The sequence below is a fragment of the Leptodactylus fuscus genome, chromosome 9 (genome assembly GCF_031893055.1).
Source record: "Leptodactylus fuscus isolate aLepFus1 chromosome 9, aLepFus1.hap2, whole genome shotgun sequence".
Lineage (NCBI taxonomy): Eukaryota > Metazoa > Chordata > Amphibia > Anura > Leptodactylidae > Leptodactylus > Leptodactylus fuscus.
The window spans coordinates 25,258,601-25,275,373 of record NC_134273.1 but is presented as its reverse complement, the minus strand read 5'-3'; the positions used below and the strand labels follow the sequence as shown (position 1 = coordinate 25,275,373).

General features: G+C 42.6%; 1 protein-coding gene across 4 annotated transcripts in view; it reads right to left on the bottom strand.

The window, feature by feature from the left end:
* Positions 1–15,468, bottom strand: part of LOC142218930 (regulator of G-protein signaling 8-like) — a 404,296-nt gene extending 388,828 nt beyond the window's left edge. For 3 of the 4 annotated variants that reach the window (XR_012717483.1, XM_075287930.1, XM_075287932.1), the window contains exons 1-2: positions 14,922–15,468; positions 1,828–1,935 (exon numbers count right to left, since the gene is read on the bottom strand). Coding sequence is in view for 3 of the 4 variants with exons in the window: in XM_075287930.1 (XP_075144031.1) it covers positions 1,828–1,935; positions 14,922–15,049 (236 nt within the window). In the remaining variant the exon portion in view is untranslated. The remainder of the gene's footprint in view (positions 1–1,827; positions 1,936–14,921) is intronic. The other variant, XM_075287931.1, reaches the window with a different exon arrangement.
* Between the last annotated feature and the right edge of the window lie 1,305 nt (positions 15,469–16,773).

Below are 16,773 nucleotides of genomic sequence, written 5' to 3'. Positions count from 1 at the left end.
TGCCGCCTGAAGCACTCGCTTCAGGTCGCCTCATGGGAGGTGCGGCACTGCTCATGTGCCATCCATTGCATTTTTACTGACCTGTGAACTGCATATGGTCATGTACATGAAGTCTTAGGCCGGGGCCCCACGGACTGGAAACGCCACGGGGAAAAATCGCGGCGTTGTACAGTGCAGGCAAAGTGGATGGGATTCATGCAAATCCCATCCCCACTTTGCGGAAAAGATCTCAGCACGGACACGCTGCGATTTGCAAAGCCATTGCGGCTTTGCACATTGCAGTATGTCAATTATATCTATGGAAACGCCGGCGGCTTTCCTGTAGATATAATGTTAAGAGAAAGTCCGCAGAGGAAAACTGTGCAATGCGTTCACGCAGCGGTTCTACCCACAGTGCTTTAGTGCCGCGGATATGGCCTGTGGGCTCTTAGCCTTACGGTGGTTTCCAATATAGCATTTTTTTTTGCAAAAAATGTCAGTGAAGTTTTTAAATCAAGGTGGATTCAAATCTGTTGCAGATTCCGCTTAAAATCGGCAGAGAGAAAAGTCCTTTCACTCTGCTGGTTTCATTATAAAACCGTCGTGGGCCCTATTATAGTCCATCCAGTGCCGCACCTCCCATGAGGTGACCTGAAGCGAGTGCTTCAGGCGGCACTATGCCAGGGCCTCAGGGAGGGCGGCATTTTTGCTAACCTAAGCCAGTCCAGGACAAGCTGTCCTGGACTGGCTTATCACCGAGCGGTGGTTTGGGAAGGCCACTGGAGCATCGCTGCTCCAGCAGCCTCCCCTCACGCTAAGGCAGAGAGCAGGCAGTCTCCGGGCCTACTCTCTGCCGGCGAACGGGGATAAGCCCCGCCCCTTCACTTGACCACGCCCCCAATCCATCCGGTCACGCCCCCGATCCGCCCCCTCCTCCCGGCAGGGGGGGGGGCAGCTTTCTGCAGTTAGCTCGGGCGGCGAAAGGGGAAGGTTCACCCCTGAGTCTATCGCAGGGGTAGGGAACCTTTGACTTTCCAGCTGCTGTGAAACTACAACTCCCGACATGCTCCATTCACTTCCATGGGAGTTCCAAGAACAGAAGAGCAAGTATGCATGCTGGGAGATGTAGTTTTGCAACAGCTGGAGAGCCAAAGGTTCCCTATGCCTGGTCTATTGGGTCCGCAGGTTTCTGTGGGTAACTGTTTCTTAAGCGGACAGAGTCTCTGTCTTTTGGGACCCCATGTGAACCCAATCGACGGAATCCCGAGCGCTAGTGTGAACCTAGTGTCAAAGCCAGAAGTGGATCCAACAAGGAGAATGCTAATGAAATGTGGAATATCGTATACAGTATTTTCAAACACTACTTCTGGCTTTATCACGACTACATAAAAAACTGGAACAAAAATACAGGGTAAGAAGTTGAACCCTCCCTAATCCTATGGATTGCTACCGAAGGTTCTCTGACAAATCTGTAAGAAGCTGAACTCCCCCCCAGAGACACATTTTATTGTTGGATCACTCTAGATAATAATGAGACCATTTCCAATTTCACATCTTATTAGGGAAACGCTAGTTGAAAGTCTCTGTTCTCTAATAGATTCTGCAAAATTTTTCTTCTCATTTCCCCAGAGCATTTTCTAGCAAGAAAAATGCAACATGAGCTATTGGCTATTGTAGATAGTATAAGTGACACCGATCTGCAGGCTACTATGATAGTAGATTACTATGACTATAGAGTATTGAAACAGGACACATCTATAGTAATACAGTCATAGTATCAGTGAGCAAGTCTTCAGCTACAGAGATGCATAGTAATATATATGTGAATGTCGACAAGGGAACACTTACTTTAGTGCCTGGTTGTGTTTGGCATCATTTTGTAAAGATGAGAAATCACTTAGAGAGTCTGACTTCTGTGAAAGGCAGCTAAGGTGCGTTCGGATTCCTCTGCTCCTGCTAAGAAAAGCAATGGAGAAAGTGAGAAAAATACATGTAAATAGGACAACATGGTACCAATAAAGATCAAAATATCACAAAAGCTAAACAATGTCACTGTATGCACGTTTTGAAATTTGGGGTAACACAGTGGCTCAGTGGTTAGCACCACAGCCTTGCAGCATTGGAGTCCTGCGTTCAAATCCTGCCAAGTACAACACCTGCAAGGAGTTTGTATGTTCTCCCTGTGTTTGCATGGATTTCCTCCCATATGCCAAAGTCATACAGATAGGGTAAAAATGTACATTGTGAGCCCCTATATGGTGCTCACAATTGTCAAAAAAACAAAAAAAACAAGAATTGGTGGAGTTTGTTAACCTCTGCACTCCAGAATTTTAATGCCAAGATGTTCCAAAAGTTTTGCAACTTTTTGGACTTCTTCACACTACAATTTTGCAACTTTTTCATGTTATACTGATACCTAAAACTCTGACACTGCCTCCAATCTACCTAAAAATCAGCCCCTTGTGAATGAGCTCTTAGGCCTTAGTCCTTATTCATTCAATGAATGACGTTGCACAAACCATTAAACATCCGTTCCATTCTGTTTTTCCATTTTTGATGGGTGCCATCCGTTCTGCATGTAAAAATTGAATAAGTTCATGGGTCTTTCCATTGACCCAACACACGTGTCCATTATTAACTGGCATAGTTTTTGCACCACTCCATTTTATGCAATTAAAACAGATCCAATTATTTCTACTGGGTCCATGGATGATACTAGTAGGGCAAGTCTGACCATATTTTCCATTTGTCAAACCAACGAACACGCGAATACAATCATTCTTTCTCATTGTCTCTACAACCGCAGTGTGAATAAGACCTTAGACTTCCCATGGAAGAATTTTCCAGAAGTTTTCAGCTTCAACTATAATTTCTGGCTTCAGTAAAGGATTTTACTAAAACCATTGAAACGTACTTAGCAAGTCTGCAATGCCACCCTCTTCGCGAAGCAAACACAAGGCACAAGCTTTTGATGTTGCCATTGCCATTCTGCCTACCCCTTTCATCCACCTTCTTGTTCTATAGCAGATGACTACAATATAAGCTGTAAATACAATTATTATAAATATACATTTCCAACTCTTATTAAAATTCTACATTAAAAGAAAAACAAGGCACAATAGGAACCAAAGCCATTCTGCAAGCATCACGAGAAACAAACAAGCTTAAAATAATGGATACAAAGCACATTGTCACACAATCCAGATAATAAGTAGTGATGGCGTCACAAAACATTCCCAACTTCAATGCAAATCAATGGTGTGAATAAGAGCTGAACAAATAGGAGAAAGGAGAGAGAAGGAAAGAGGGGAAAGTCCTAGAAACTAGAGATGAGCGAGCGAGCGGCCCTTTCGAATAGAATGAATGGAAGCGGACGGCTTTTTTTCCTGGAGTTTTTGCATTGCTTTCCCCGCTTTTTCCTTCCCCTATTCAATATAGGATGTAACAGCTAAAACTGACATGCAGAGTATATAAAAAAATGCATGTGTTTTTGAAAACACAGCTTTTCCACAGCTCTTTTTTTCGCAATATGTTTCTGCAGCGGAAAAAAAACTTTTGAGGCCCGGTTCACATCTGCGTTCGGGGTTTCTGTTCCCTTCTCCACATGAAAGCAGGACTTTTCTCTCTGCATTTTTCATGTGGAAACCGATCGGAAACCACATGGACCCCATTATAGTCTATGGGTCTGAGGGTTTCCTAAGGTAACCACTTTTTTATGCGGATTAGGTTTCCGTTCAGGGGTCCCCAAACGGACATCCCGAACGGAAACACGAACGCAGATATGAACTGGGCCTTAAATGATTGTCTGGGTCTTTGGGCAAATTTCAACAAAAATATCATGATCTCAGGATAAGCCATCAATATCTCTTTGGAGGAGGTCTGGCAATCAGATCCCGCACTAAAGTGATCAGCTGATCCTTCTTCCTCTGGGTGCAGGTGCCAAACACAAAAGGTATTGTATCTTGTATAGCAGAGCTGTAGTACCCTGGCATTACTGCTATATAGCGGATGGTGCTTTGTGATTCTGATACTCAGAAGGTGATCTGTACGAAGTCTACGTCTAAGGATTGTCATCATAATAAAAATTCTAGACATCACCTTTAAGTACCATATCTAAAATATGTTTTTTTTGTGCTCTGCAAGATATTGATGTATTCTTTCAGAGGAGGAATATAGTAGATGCCCTGGGTATTCTTGCTCCAGTGATGTCAGCACATACACAGCTTAAAGAGGACCTTTCATGTCTTCCGACATTAGCAGTGGTATATATTGCTAGCAGTGGCGTAACTGGTGGCTTAAGGGTCTGCAGCAATTTTCTCCCCTTTCGTGGTACAACCCCTCCCCCCCACAGAATTCGTCCTGGACTATATTCTAACCAGTTTCTCCATTTGGCATGAAAGGTTAATTTTGACAGTGGAAGACTAAGTGTCATAAATTGTCTCACCCCAGTTCACCAAAGGACAGGGGTAATAAATTTACAAAGTGCAACATACCAGTGATCAGAGGAATTCAGAAAGGTGATCAAAGAAGTTTAATCACCTTTGTGTGGTAAGCGTGACTTATGGACCCCAAGGCTTATGGATCCATTGACAGATGAGGCCATTGTGAACCATTCAAGTTATGCCAGGGCTTATGGGTCCCCTAAGGTTCCTGGGCCTTTTCAAACCCCAGACTATAATGATTGAAGACCCAGGGGAGGATACAAACATAAATAACACTGTTATGTACCTCTCCTTGGCTCTAGCGCACTCCCCACAAATTTCTTCAATGTTGGTCCAGATGTCACCTGATCCAGGCCAGCATCGCGACTCCTAATGACACTGGCCTGGGCCACGTGACATCTGTGACGTCACTAAACAGGCCCAAATCCTGCCGGAACACAGGAGAGGTAAGTAACACTGTTTTTTATGTTGTCTCACCTTCCCTGGTCCAATGATCATTATACCTGGGAGTCTGAAAAGACCCGGAAATATAATGATAGCAGTGTTTGTTGGGTTCAGGTGCCCGCGGCCTCACTTACCGATCCTCACTCGGAGTGAAGTTTGGTAAGTAAATAGAGCCTATTACCTGCTTGGGATAATCCAGAAGGTAACAGCTTATTAAAAAAATTAAAAAACACATAGGGGCCTGCTAGGCCCCCTAATGTTCCAGGACCTGTGGAAGAGGCTACCGCTGCTAAGCCCTGCTTCCATAGTCTTGTAATGCCAGGGGAGGTGATCCTAACATCCCACTGATGATGCTGAGCTGTAAGGCTGGCCCCTGTGACAGTGAAGGGATATCGGTGCTGAAACTAATGTCATCAATATCTCTGGAAAAGGGGTAAATACTGGCAAAGCTGACAGTGTGCTGAATTCAGAGAACTGTCCCTAGAGGTATTTAACACCCCTATTGTAAGAGGACATTAAAGGTCCTCTTTAAAGGGGTTTAAAAGGATTAGAAAACATGGCTGCTTTTTTCTTCCTAGGAAGTGACATCACATCAATCCTGACATCACTGATGTCACTTCCTATGAAGAAGAAATGTTTTCTAATCCTAGATAACCCCATTAATAGCAAAGACCTGCCATGTCAGGTTTGATATTTCTCATTATTACAAATCTAGACTCTCCGGCTGTATATAGAGGGGCTTGTACAGCGACCAGGCAGAAGATCTAGTGATGGTGAACTAATGTATCAGTCATATATGTATAGGATTTGAAAGGATTGATTTGCAATGATCCAAAAAAAACAAAACCTTCAGACAGTATTATTTTCGTAAAAAGATTTGATGTGGATCCACTTTGATGTGGATTTTCAGTTCACAAAGGAGTTAAATGAAGGATAAATCCCTTGTTTATGTGAATTGCGGTGGACGTGATGACATAAAATTACAGCCGCTTTCATGTTGCGTTTTGCAGCATCTGTTTGCCGTATGTGCTGGGAAACATCCTGACACATACTTTAAATGTTTTCATACGCCCATATACAACAAAGGAGGCTGAAAGAGGGGCTCGTTGGACTTGGGGAAATCCTTCTGATGTATACCTCTGATGGACAGTATAGAAGCAGTCTACCTTATATTACTGTAGGCAGGCATTGCTTTATATCATAACAGGGTCCTACAATAGCTATAAGGATGCAAAAGGGAGCATATGGCTCTAGTGGCTGGGTGTCTATGGCCCATCATTAAAACTCATTTTGTTTCTAAATGCAAATATTACTTGAAAATTATCAACACTAGTTGACTTGTATAGCCTGGCTCTGTTCATTTATCTTAGGCCCGGTTCACATCTGCACATGGGTTTCCGTTCGGGAAGTCCGCTTGGGGACCCTTCGAATGGAAACCTAATCCACATGTTAGGAAACCCGCAGACCCCATAGACTATAATGGGGTCCGTATGGTTTCCGCACGAAAAATGCAGAGAGAGGAACGGAATGGCCCAAACTGAGCCTTACATCTCTTTTGAAATGAAAATGCAATCGGCCATACCAATGTTCATGTGTATAGATGTCTGACTTCATATATGTATAGTGGTCTGCAACAATCTAAAATACACCCCATATATTATTTGATAGAAATGTTGAAGGTTCAGATCTGACAATCTCTGAGCATTGGTCCTATATGTTTAATGGATCTCCCAACTCTCTTCCAACAGAAGAATCAAGCATGTCGAACCTCAATAAACCTCATCCTTTCATTCTTAGGAGAGATTAGTCACCTCCAGAGGTGTCGGGCAGCAGTTTACTTCAGAATACACACATGTTCGACCAACCAAACAGCTATTCAAGGTTCAGTCTTATGCAAAAGTTTCAAAATGCTTTTGAAAATAGAAGTGTTAATAGTTTATTTTGTCAATTAAGAAAATTAAATTAACAAAAGAAAAATCTAAATCCCATCAACATTTGGTGTGACTGCCCTTTGGAGGAGGAGTCCTGGAAGTGATGATCCGGCCCCCGCAGAGCCCTGATCGCAACATCTTCTAGTCAATCTAGGATCATATGAAGAGATAGAAGGATTGGACAAGCCTACATCCACAGGAGATCTGTGCTTAGTTCACCAAGATGGCGGAAACAACCTCCCTGCCGAGTTCCTGCGAAAAAAAAGTGATGGGCGGCAAAGGGCAGTCACACCAAATATTGATGGGATTTAGATTTGTCTTTTATTCCTTCCCTTCATTTGGTTAATTGACAAAAATAAACACTTCTATTTTGACAATATTCTTACATTGCAGCATTTACACACCTGCCTAAAAGTTTTGCACTGTATTGTATATGATCGCCTTAAAAAACACAGAATAGGACTGTTGGAGGCCATAAAGTTAGAAACAGTTCTAATGACTATTTTGTGATCCTTGATGCGGTTATCGCCTGTATTCTTTCGCAAAGAAGTGACGATAAAAGAAGAACTTCCTAGAAAATGTTCTTGGCCTTGCCACAAAGCATTACTGTCATCAATGACAACCATAAAATAAGTATTTACAATTTTTTTGGAGTTTCTTCCATCCCTAAAGCCAAATTTCTGCTGGTAATACATAAATCCCCAGTGATAAACAATTACGGCTTTCACTAATGCCTTCTGAGATGAAACAAGATGGAGGCGACAAGTGATATATTACGGATGTGTTAATGTAGATGAAGGGCGCTGTGAGACTATCAGACCAGAAAGCGATGTCTATGTGCTTTGTCACACTCAAGTTTAATTGTTCTCATCAAAATGGAAGCAATTAGTTATTATGTGGTGTGTCTATGTGTACAATAATGGGGATGAGGCACTCGCAGGATGGGATGCATCAGTTATACAATGATAGCCTAACCTAGTGCTGGACCTACACATAGGGGCACAATAGCTATGTCTCCTGATCCCCTCATGTATGTGCACACTCAGCCTGGCTCTGCCTGGGAACAGCATATCTCCCCAATAAGAGATAATACACACAGTGATGTCACAGTACAGGGACAATGCACATAGTGAAGTTACAGTACAGGGATAATACACACAGTGATGTCACAGTACAGAGATAATACACACAGTGATGTCACAGTACAGGATAATACACACAGTGATGTCACAGTACAGGGACAATGCACATAGTGAAGTTACAGTACAGGGATAATACACACAGTGATGTCACAGTACAGGGATAATACACAGAGTGATGTCACAGTACAGGGATAGTACACACAGTGATGTCACAGTACAGGATAATACACACAGTGATGTCACAGTACAGGGATAATACACATAGTGATGTCACAGTACAGGGATAATACACACAGTGATGTCACAGTACAGAGATAATACACACAGTGATGTCACAGTACAGGGATAATACACACAGTGATGTCACAGTACAGGGATAATACACACAGTGATGTCACAGTACAGGGATAATACACAAAGTGATGTCACAGTACAGGGATAATACACAAAGTGATGTCACAGTACAGGGATAATACACACAGTGATGTCACAGTACAGAGATAATACACACAGTGATGTCACAGTACAGGGATAATACACACAGTGATGTCACAGTACAGGGATAATACACAAAGTGATGTCACAGTACAGAGATAATACACACAGTGATGTCACAGTACAGGGATAATACACAAAGTGATGTCACAGTACAGGGATAATACACACAGTGATGTCACAGTACAGGGATAATACACAAAGTGATGTCACAGTACAGAGATAATACACACAGTGATGTCTCAGAATAGCAATAATGTCCTCAATTATGCCACCAAATATATATAATGAACACAATTATGTCATAGTACAGGGATAATGTACACAGTGATGTTACAATAAAGGAATAATAAACATAGTGATATCACAGTTCAGGGATAATAACAGGGATAATAATCATAGTGATGTCATAGAACAGGGATAATATACACTATATCAATTAAAGGGATAAGTTACACACAAAAAGATGACTGTGAACACTGTGACATCACAGCATATGTTACATGCAGGAATTATGGTGTGCATGTAAAGTACTGGAGGCGCGTTCAGTTTTCCACATCCACGGTTATCATTCATGGCACCTTAGGCCTCAGTGGCAATGGGCCCCTTACAGTCATGGCCAAAAGTTTTGAGAATGATACAAATATTAATTTTTACAAAGTCTACTGCTTCAGTTTTTCTAATGGCAATTTGCATATACTCCAGAATGTTATAAAGAGTGATCAGCTCAACAGCAATTACTTGCAAAGTCAATATTTTACTAGAAAATGAACTTTATCCCCCAAAACACATTTCAACATCATTGCAGCCCTGCCTTAAAAGGACCAGCTAACATCGTTTCAGTGATTGCTCCATTAACACAGGTGTGGGTGTTGATGAGGACAGGGCTGGAGATCAATCTGTCATGATTAAGTAAGAATGACACCACTGGACACTTTAAAAGGAGGCTGGTGCTTGGCATCATTGTTTCTCTTCTGTTAACCATGGTTATCTCTAAAGAAACACATGCAGTCATCATTGCACTGCAGAAAAATGGCCTAACAGGGAAGAGTATCACAGATAGAAAGATTGCATCTCAGTCAACAATCTATCGCATCATCAAGAACTTCAAGGAGAGAGGTTCCATTGTTGGCAAAAAGGCTCCAGGGCACCCAAGAAAGACCAGCAAGCGCCAGGACCGTCTCTTAAAACTGTTTCAGCTGTGGGATCGGGCTACCAGCAGTGCAGAGCTTGCTCAGGAATGGCAGCAGGCAGGTGTGAATGCATCTGCACGCACTGTGAGGCAGAGACTCTTGGAGCAAGGCCTGGTCTCAAGGAGGGCAGCAAAGAAGCCACTTCTCTCCAGAAAAAACATCAGGGACAGACTGAAACCATTCATGTGTGGGGTTGCTTCTCAGCCAAGGGAATCAGCTCAGTCTTGCCTAAAAACACAACCATGAATAAAGAAAGGTACCAGAATGTCCTCCAAGATGAACTTCTCCCAACTGTCCAAGAGCAGTTTGGCCATCAACAATACCTTTTCCAGCATGATGGAGCACCTTACCATAAAGCAAAGGTGATAACTAAATGGCTCAGGGAACAAAACATAGAGATTTTGGGTCCATGGTCTGGAAACTCCCCAGATCTTAATCCCATTAAGAACTTGTGGTCAATCATCAAGAGACGGGTGGACAAACAAAAACCTACAAATTTTGACAAAATGCAAGCATTGATTGTGCAATAATGGACTGCTATCAGTCAGGATTTGGTCCAGAAGTTGATTGAGAGCATGCCAGGGAGAATTGCAGAGGTCCTGAAGAAGAAGGGTCAACACTGCAAATATTGACTTGCTGCATTAACTCATTCTAACTGTCAATATAAGCTTTTGTTACTCATAATATGATTGCAATTCTATTTCTGTATGTGATAAAAACATCTGACAAAAACACACATAAAAACCAGAGGGAAGCAGACCATGTGAAAATATAATATTTGTGTCATTCTCAAAACTTTTGGCCATGACTGTAGTTGTTGGGCCCCATAGCTGCTGCTATGTCTGCTACCCTGATAGTTATTCCCATTCTAGAATGGTTTCACTGGTTCTGTACCAATGCAGTATGTTTGCAGTACAGATCACAAACTGGTGGGTATCAGGATCCAGGCAATGTAGGCCAAATCAATTATAATTTACTGCTAAAGAAAGTGGAGTCTCCTGTACAGAACTGCAGGAAGTGTCAGTAATTATAGAGTATGCATCACCAGGGTTTGCAGTGATTCAGTGTTTTGTCTCCATGGAAGTCAGATCCGACATTCTTCAGCTCTAGTATTTTCAGGAAGGAGCTCATTGATTCATGATGGTAATGGTAAACCAGGAAATGCTCTCATACCTGGAGACACAATATATACAACTATCTACTTAAAGAGTATATACTCCCTAGCCTAAAACTTTCTTAATCCTAAATGAAAGCACCCATAGCTAAATGCCACTGAATTCTGACTCAATATGTACCATATTCCAGTCTTCACGCGTGTATCTTGTTTTTTATGTGTTTCCCCGTTCCACGCTACACATGCCACGTTGTGTGAATGTAGGAGGAGCAGGGCAGGCTGGGGCAGGACCCCTTGGCCCCATAGTTTTTTGGCATGACTTATAAAGTTAATTGATGCCAGTTCTAGTGGTAAACCAATCTGGTAGAGGGATGTGTGGGTGGAGGCTGGAGTAATAAAACCATGGAATGCCCTACCCCAGGAGTTAGTAATGGTAGATATCATATCAGCATTTCAAAAAGAGCTAGGTCAGTGTTGTAAATACCGTTGTAGCAGGAGTAGCGGCTGCCACAGGGCCTGGGACATTTTTGTTTTTTTTAATAGGCTGTTACCTGCTGGAGTAACTCCATATCCTGTGGCTGTGGCCTCTTGGAAAGCAGAAGGGGAAGAGGAGATGGCCGTAAGCAGGAGCACGGATCAGTAAGTGAGGCCACAGGCCCGCAAACCCCACAAACACTGCTATCATTATCCTCTGGGGTCTTTTCAGACCTCAGAGTATAATGGTTGTAGGGCCAGGGGAGGTGAGGGAACATTAAAAACACTCTTACTCACCTCTCATTTGCTCTCGAACTCTGCAGGCCTGTTTGATGATGTCCCAGACGTCACGTGGACCAGGCTGATCCACCTCTGAGGTCTCCGATCGTTATACTCTGGGGTCTGAAAATACCCCAGAGTATAATAATTGTTCATGGGTAGTCCACACTGATTTAGATACCTAGTTAGAATTAAAGGGGTTGTCCCATCACAAGGATCTATCTATACTGCTAGTTTATGTGGATTTAAGACTTTTTCTAAATACATTGCTTTATCAAAACTGGTTTGTTTGGCCGTAATCTTAATTTATTCACTTCATTGTTTACATGCGTTTCTATAACCACGGGCCCCGAACCACGGGCTTATTTGCTCAGTCCCTCAGTGACATAGCTGCCTGCTCTCAGGGGGGGAGGGAGGGGCTGAGTGCTCGGCAGCAGTTCTGAGCTGTGTATGTCTGATAAGTAACGGAGCTCCTCAGGTAGGGGAGGGGGAGGTGAGAGCTCGGGGATTTCTAAACTCTTTATCATCAGCTCTTCCACTTATCAGCCAGTTTAACTGAATTTGGCTGATAAGGGCTGAGATAGGGAGTCCGGTACCTCTGTATGTATTACAAACTGACTCAAATCCAGCTCTACTACATCAGCCTCTACATCAGCTTCATACTGTGGTAATGCATTTACAACCAATCTCTCATTACTGACTGCAAACATAGCAGATAGCACAGCAAGTGAAACCCTGCCCACCAATGTGCCGAGAAAACCAGGAAGTGAAGAGAGCAGAGCCTGCAGGTTGGTGAACAAGAGTTATGGGAATACCCCTCTAATCTAACAACAAATTATAGTTAGTAATTAGTGAATTTTATGACAGGTTGATCTATGGATTTATTCTGACACTTATTCTGAAATGTTGGAGTCGGTGAAGAATTTCACCCTAATATAGTTTATTTATTGGCATCTTTATAGTTTTATAGAACTTTTCCCTTCCTCTGGGTCTGTAGTAATATACATTGAACCTGATGGACCTGCATTTTTATTTAACCTGTTTGCCTCTATAACAGGTGATAAGGTATTATTATGGGATAATAATAAGTTGAGAAGAGTCTTGTCTATTTAAGTAATCCAGTGGATGTAATGTTAGTAATGAAGTCTAAATATGTTGTGCGCCACAATCCCATATCTGCAACCATTCCTTGTATAAGATGCTTCATCTGACCTGAATAAGGCCTTATTCACACGTGCACAGTTTACATTCAAATTTTTATCGGATGGCATACATATCCTTGTATTTATTGAGAAAGCGTTAATGATGACTGATGCACCAGAAGGGGCAGACCCTGCCCTGGAATCTGCATGAATTACACCAACTACATCCCCATTTTAGAAAACAGGAATTTGCTAGTAAGGAGACATGACAGGGTAGACATAGTCCGGTGAATACTAATCTCAGCTCTGCATTACTGGGTGGAGACTGACTATAAATATTCTGCTGTGTAATCTTTGCTTCCATTTTTACTCTTGGTTCCTGTTTTCGTCTAAGACTGGCTTCACACACAGCGATTGTGGTGCATTTTCTGTGTAAAGTCTCCTTAGGGATCTTTCTGATGATGGGAGATAACATGGCTCCTTGGTGTGAACCCCATCTTAAGAAGTTAGTCCTCCTTATAGTCCATTGGCATGGACTGTCCAGGTGCATATATTTATATACAGTAATATATAGTATATATGGCATAGAAATCATGTCACAGGTCCAGTAATTTCTATGACTGTACATCTATTTCTCCTAATCGGGATGTTTTTGCACAAAGCACACATTTTATTGCACGTCCTATTCAGATGTATGGGACTGTTGCAAAAATTTCTGCAGGAAATTTCCATAGAGTGAATTCCATATTGTAAAAAGAAGTCAATATTTCAAAAACGCCAATACCACTAAAGACAAGTGTAGCAGAACAGTTCCCGAAATATGGCGGCGGGTGCCTATAACCAAGAATAGGGTCCTACCTCCTTGCCTGTTAATGCAGAAACGTGACTACGAGGTTAAGAGGAAAACACAGGACTTCATTAGGATAAATATCCCGGCTCACGCTGCCATCTCACCCCTATCCTCGCGTGCTCTCATCACAGATGGCCACAGATAAGGGTCTTGGTGCCAGAAGGAGATTTGTGATTTCACAGCTTGTGCCCTCAAATCTAATAATCTCTTTCTATTAACCCTTTCAATTATTAGGGTTTTATGGAACCGGCTATCTATTAGTCACAAACAATATACAGCTATAAACCCAATATTGTCCTTTGAGCCCGGACGCGAAATTGGAATATATTGTAAAATTAACCCTTTTCCTTCTTTAATCCTATAATTTCGATATGCATTATACACATTTTGCATTATCGTCTATGAAATTCAGTTGAGTCTACCGTAGAGCACGTCTGCACATATTACAGGTCATTTATAACCTATCCAAGGTGCAGGGCCAAGAAGAAGGCTGAACCCCCTGCCCTGTGTACATCCTCCATGTAATGATCAGATCACCACTTTATAGTCACATCTCCCCCGAGCCGCCGTGCATTATACAATTACAATAAAATACATTGACTTGTCAACATCTGCTGTACATCAACACATTGACTTAATCCTGTGCATGAATTACTATGCACCGATGAATCCCTCCGGCTTTGCAGATTTCGCAGTAACTACACACCAGAGACTGCTATTTCCTACTTTGCATAACTAATGTCCTTGCAATTTTAATGTCAGATCAAAGATCTTGCGGATGACTTTGTAAATGTGTCTCATCCTCCGGCGAGCGCCTGTCATCCTTACAAATGGCTGTTTGCCTCTCAGTTTACTTTTTGCTCCCCACACTGCAGTATATGATAATGCCATGACTTGCACGGAGTGAATACCGCAGAGCGTCTTTTGATGTAACCATTGTTAGACACAGAACAAGCTCTTGTCAGCTGTGGTTGTCATCTCGCTGCCTGCTACTATCTGTATAGAACAGGTCTTATGGATTGTATAGATCACCACAATGTATATAGCGGATGTATTACCCTATAGAGGATGCTCCTATAACCCACATAACGTGCACGGTGGGAGATCAGAATTTTTCCATCAATGCAGAAAATGACAAAACATTGGAGGCTGTTAAGCGCGGTCCCTATGATAATACCCCTCTCCCCGCATGACATTAACTAGCACTGATGTATCATCGCTTCTCGCTTCATTTGCAGCATAAACCATAATTTACATTGATTGTCGGATCTTTCATCATTTCACACATGACTGTGGGTTTAGGGAGTTTATGGAGGAGGTGACGGGGGGGGGGGGGGGAGATGTATTGTAATGCGAACAGCATCAACAATGTGAGGGTTGGGACAAAACAGAACGGGAGAAGTGAGTGGGGTCTCGATGATGATGATGATTCTTACCCCAGATTAGACCCACATGGCCGTGGCAGTTTTTCTGTTCCTTGACCCCCCAATGCAGAATCCATATCATCAGATGAACGTTCCGGACAGCTCAAGCTGAGAGAACGGAGCTTGGTGCTTTGATGCATTATCCAGAGAGTATAGACCCCCACCTGATAAATAATCCCCCCCTACACCAAGCCTCCTGCCCTCGTTTATGTGACGGCTCAATCCCAGCCCTGGTAATCCAGCCAAGGCGTCTGTTCAAGCAATGCAACACATGTTTTGATAGCTGCTTGGATATGCTACCATAGCCCCTGCCATCCCTTGTATTGACTGATGCTGAGAACTATTCTGCCTGCATGGGTACCAAAACAGTAATAGTCACATGATGTCTGTTCTAAGCATAACCTCTCCGCCTCCAATACCCCTATTAACCGCGCTTCTACAGTCCCAACCTCTGCAGTGAATGATGGAGCTCAGGAATCAGATCTAAGGATTATTAACCATCTCAGGACTGCGCTCAAGGAGATGGGAGTGTAGCTGCACAAGCATGACTTCAGATCATCATTGCAGACAATTATAGGAAGTCGCGCTAGTGGGTGCAAATGCTGGAAAAGTAAGACGGATAGGATTAGAAGCAGAAAAACAGCTCATGTCCTGGGGATTAAATAGAATATATGTGTCACAGGCACAATGAATGCAGTTTACACCTTTGATGTGTGATTCCGCCGTGTTCAGAAATGTCTTGCTGTGTTCTCTCTGCTATATCCGGTGCAGACTGTAAGACATTTACATAGGTTTAGAATTTAGAGGAACGGAAAAGCAAAAATTCTGGATATGCAAAAATGGATAGGAATCTAAAGAGAGGTGACAACTTGAAGGATTTCAAAAATATCAGGAAATGTAATAAAATAAAAAATAACCAATAGTTACGTATTCATCCCTACTAACCTATGTGTCCCTATCCATGTGAGAGCTGCAGTGAATCCATGGCCGTCGAGGTCTTGCATCATACTTGTTAACATTACCATTGACACCAGTGATTGGCTGCAGTGATCATGTGCATATATATGATGTCATCACTGCAATCGTTGTATAGTACCTGCACTTTATATTACAGCTCAGCTCAGGGACTGAGCTACAGTATGAGCATTGACCAATGGGCATGGGAGGTAGTAGAGCTCACCCAAGCACTGCAAGTTCTTCAAATAGCTGATCAGCTGGGGTCCTGGGAATCAGACTTTACCAATCTATCCTAAGAATAGGTCAATATCAATATCATAGTCCGCTTTCAGTAAATGGAGCCTAGTAGAGTGTTGGGACTGCAGTTATAGGGGATTGAAGAGGTAAGGATAGTCAAGGTCGTAGCTAGAGCGGGTGGAGAGGTATCGATCACAATTGTCCCTGGAGCTTGAGGGAACCCAAAGACGCAGCGCATGATAAATTTGGGACCCTTTACAGAAATGTGGCCCCTTTACAGATTTTGTAGTGGGACTTAGGAGCTTAAGTTACAGTCCTAGACTTCTTCCTTATGGGCAGCATTACCAATGGTGTTGGTAAGTGACTAGAAGATAACATTCATCCTACAAGCACTGGCGTAGGTATAGGAGTACAAAGGTTACAGTCTCACCTGGGCCCTGGCACCTGAGAGGACCCATATGCTATTCCAGAAGATGTATTGCATGTATGTATCAGTATTATAATAGCATATGGCATGTGGGGTCCTGTTACAGATTTTGCATTTAGGCTCGGGAACTTCATATTACACCTCTGCCTACAAGGAATGAGAATTTGCATATGTGCGGGGATCAGATGGCGCAGTGTGAAAACCTGCTACAGGTGTAAATACCTTTCTTTTTTTTTGGAGGGG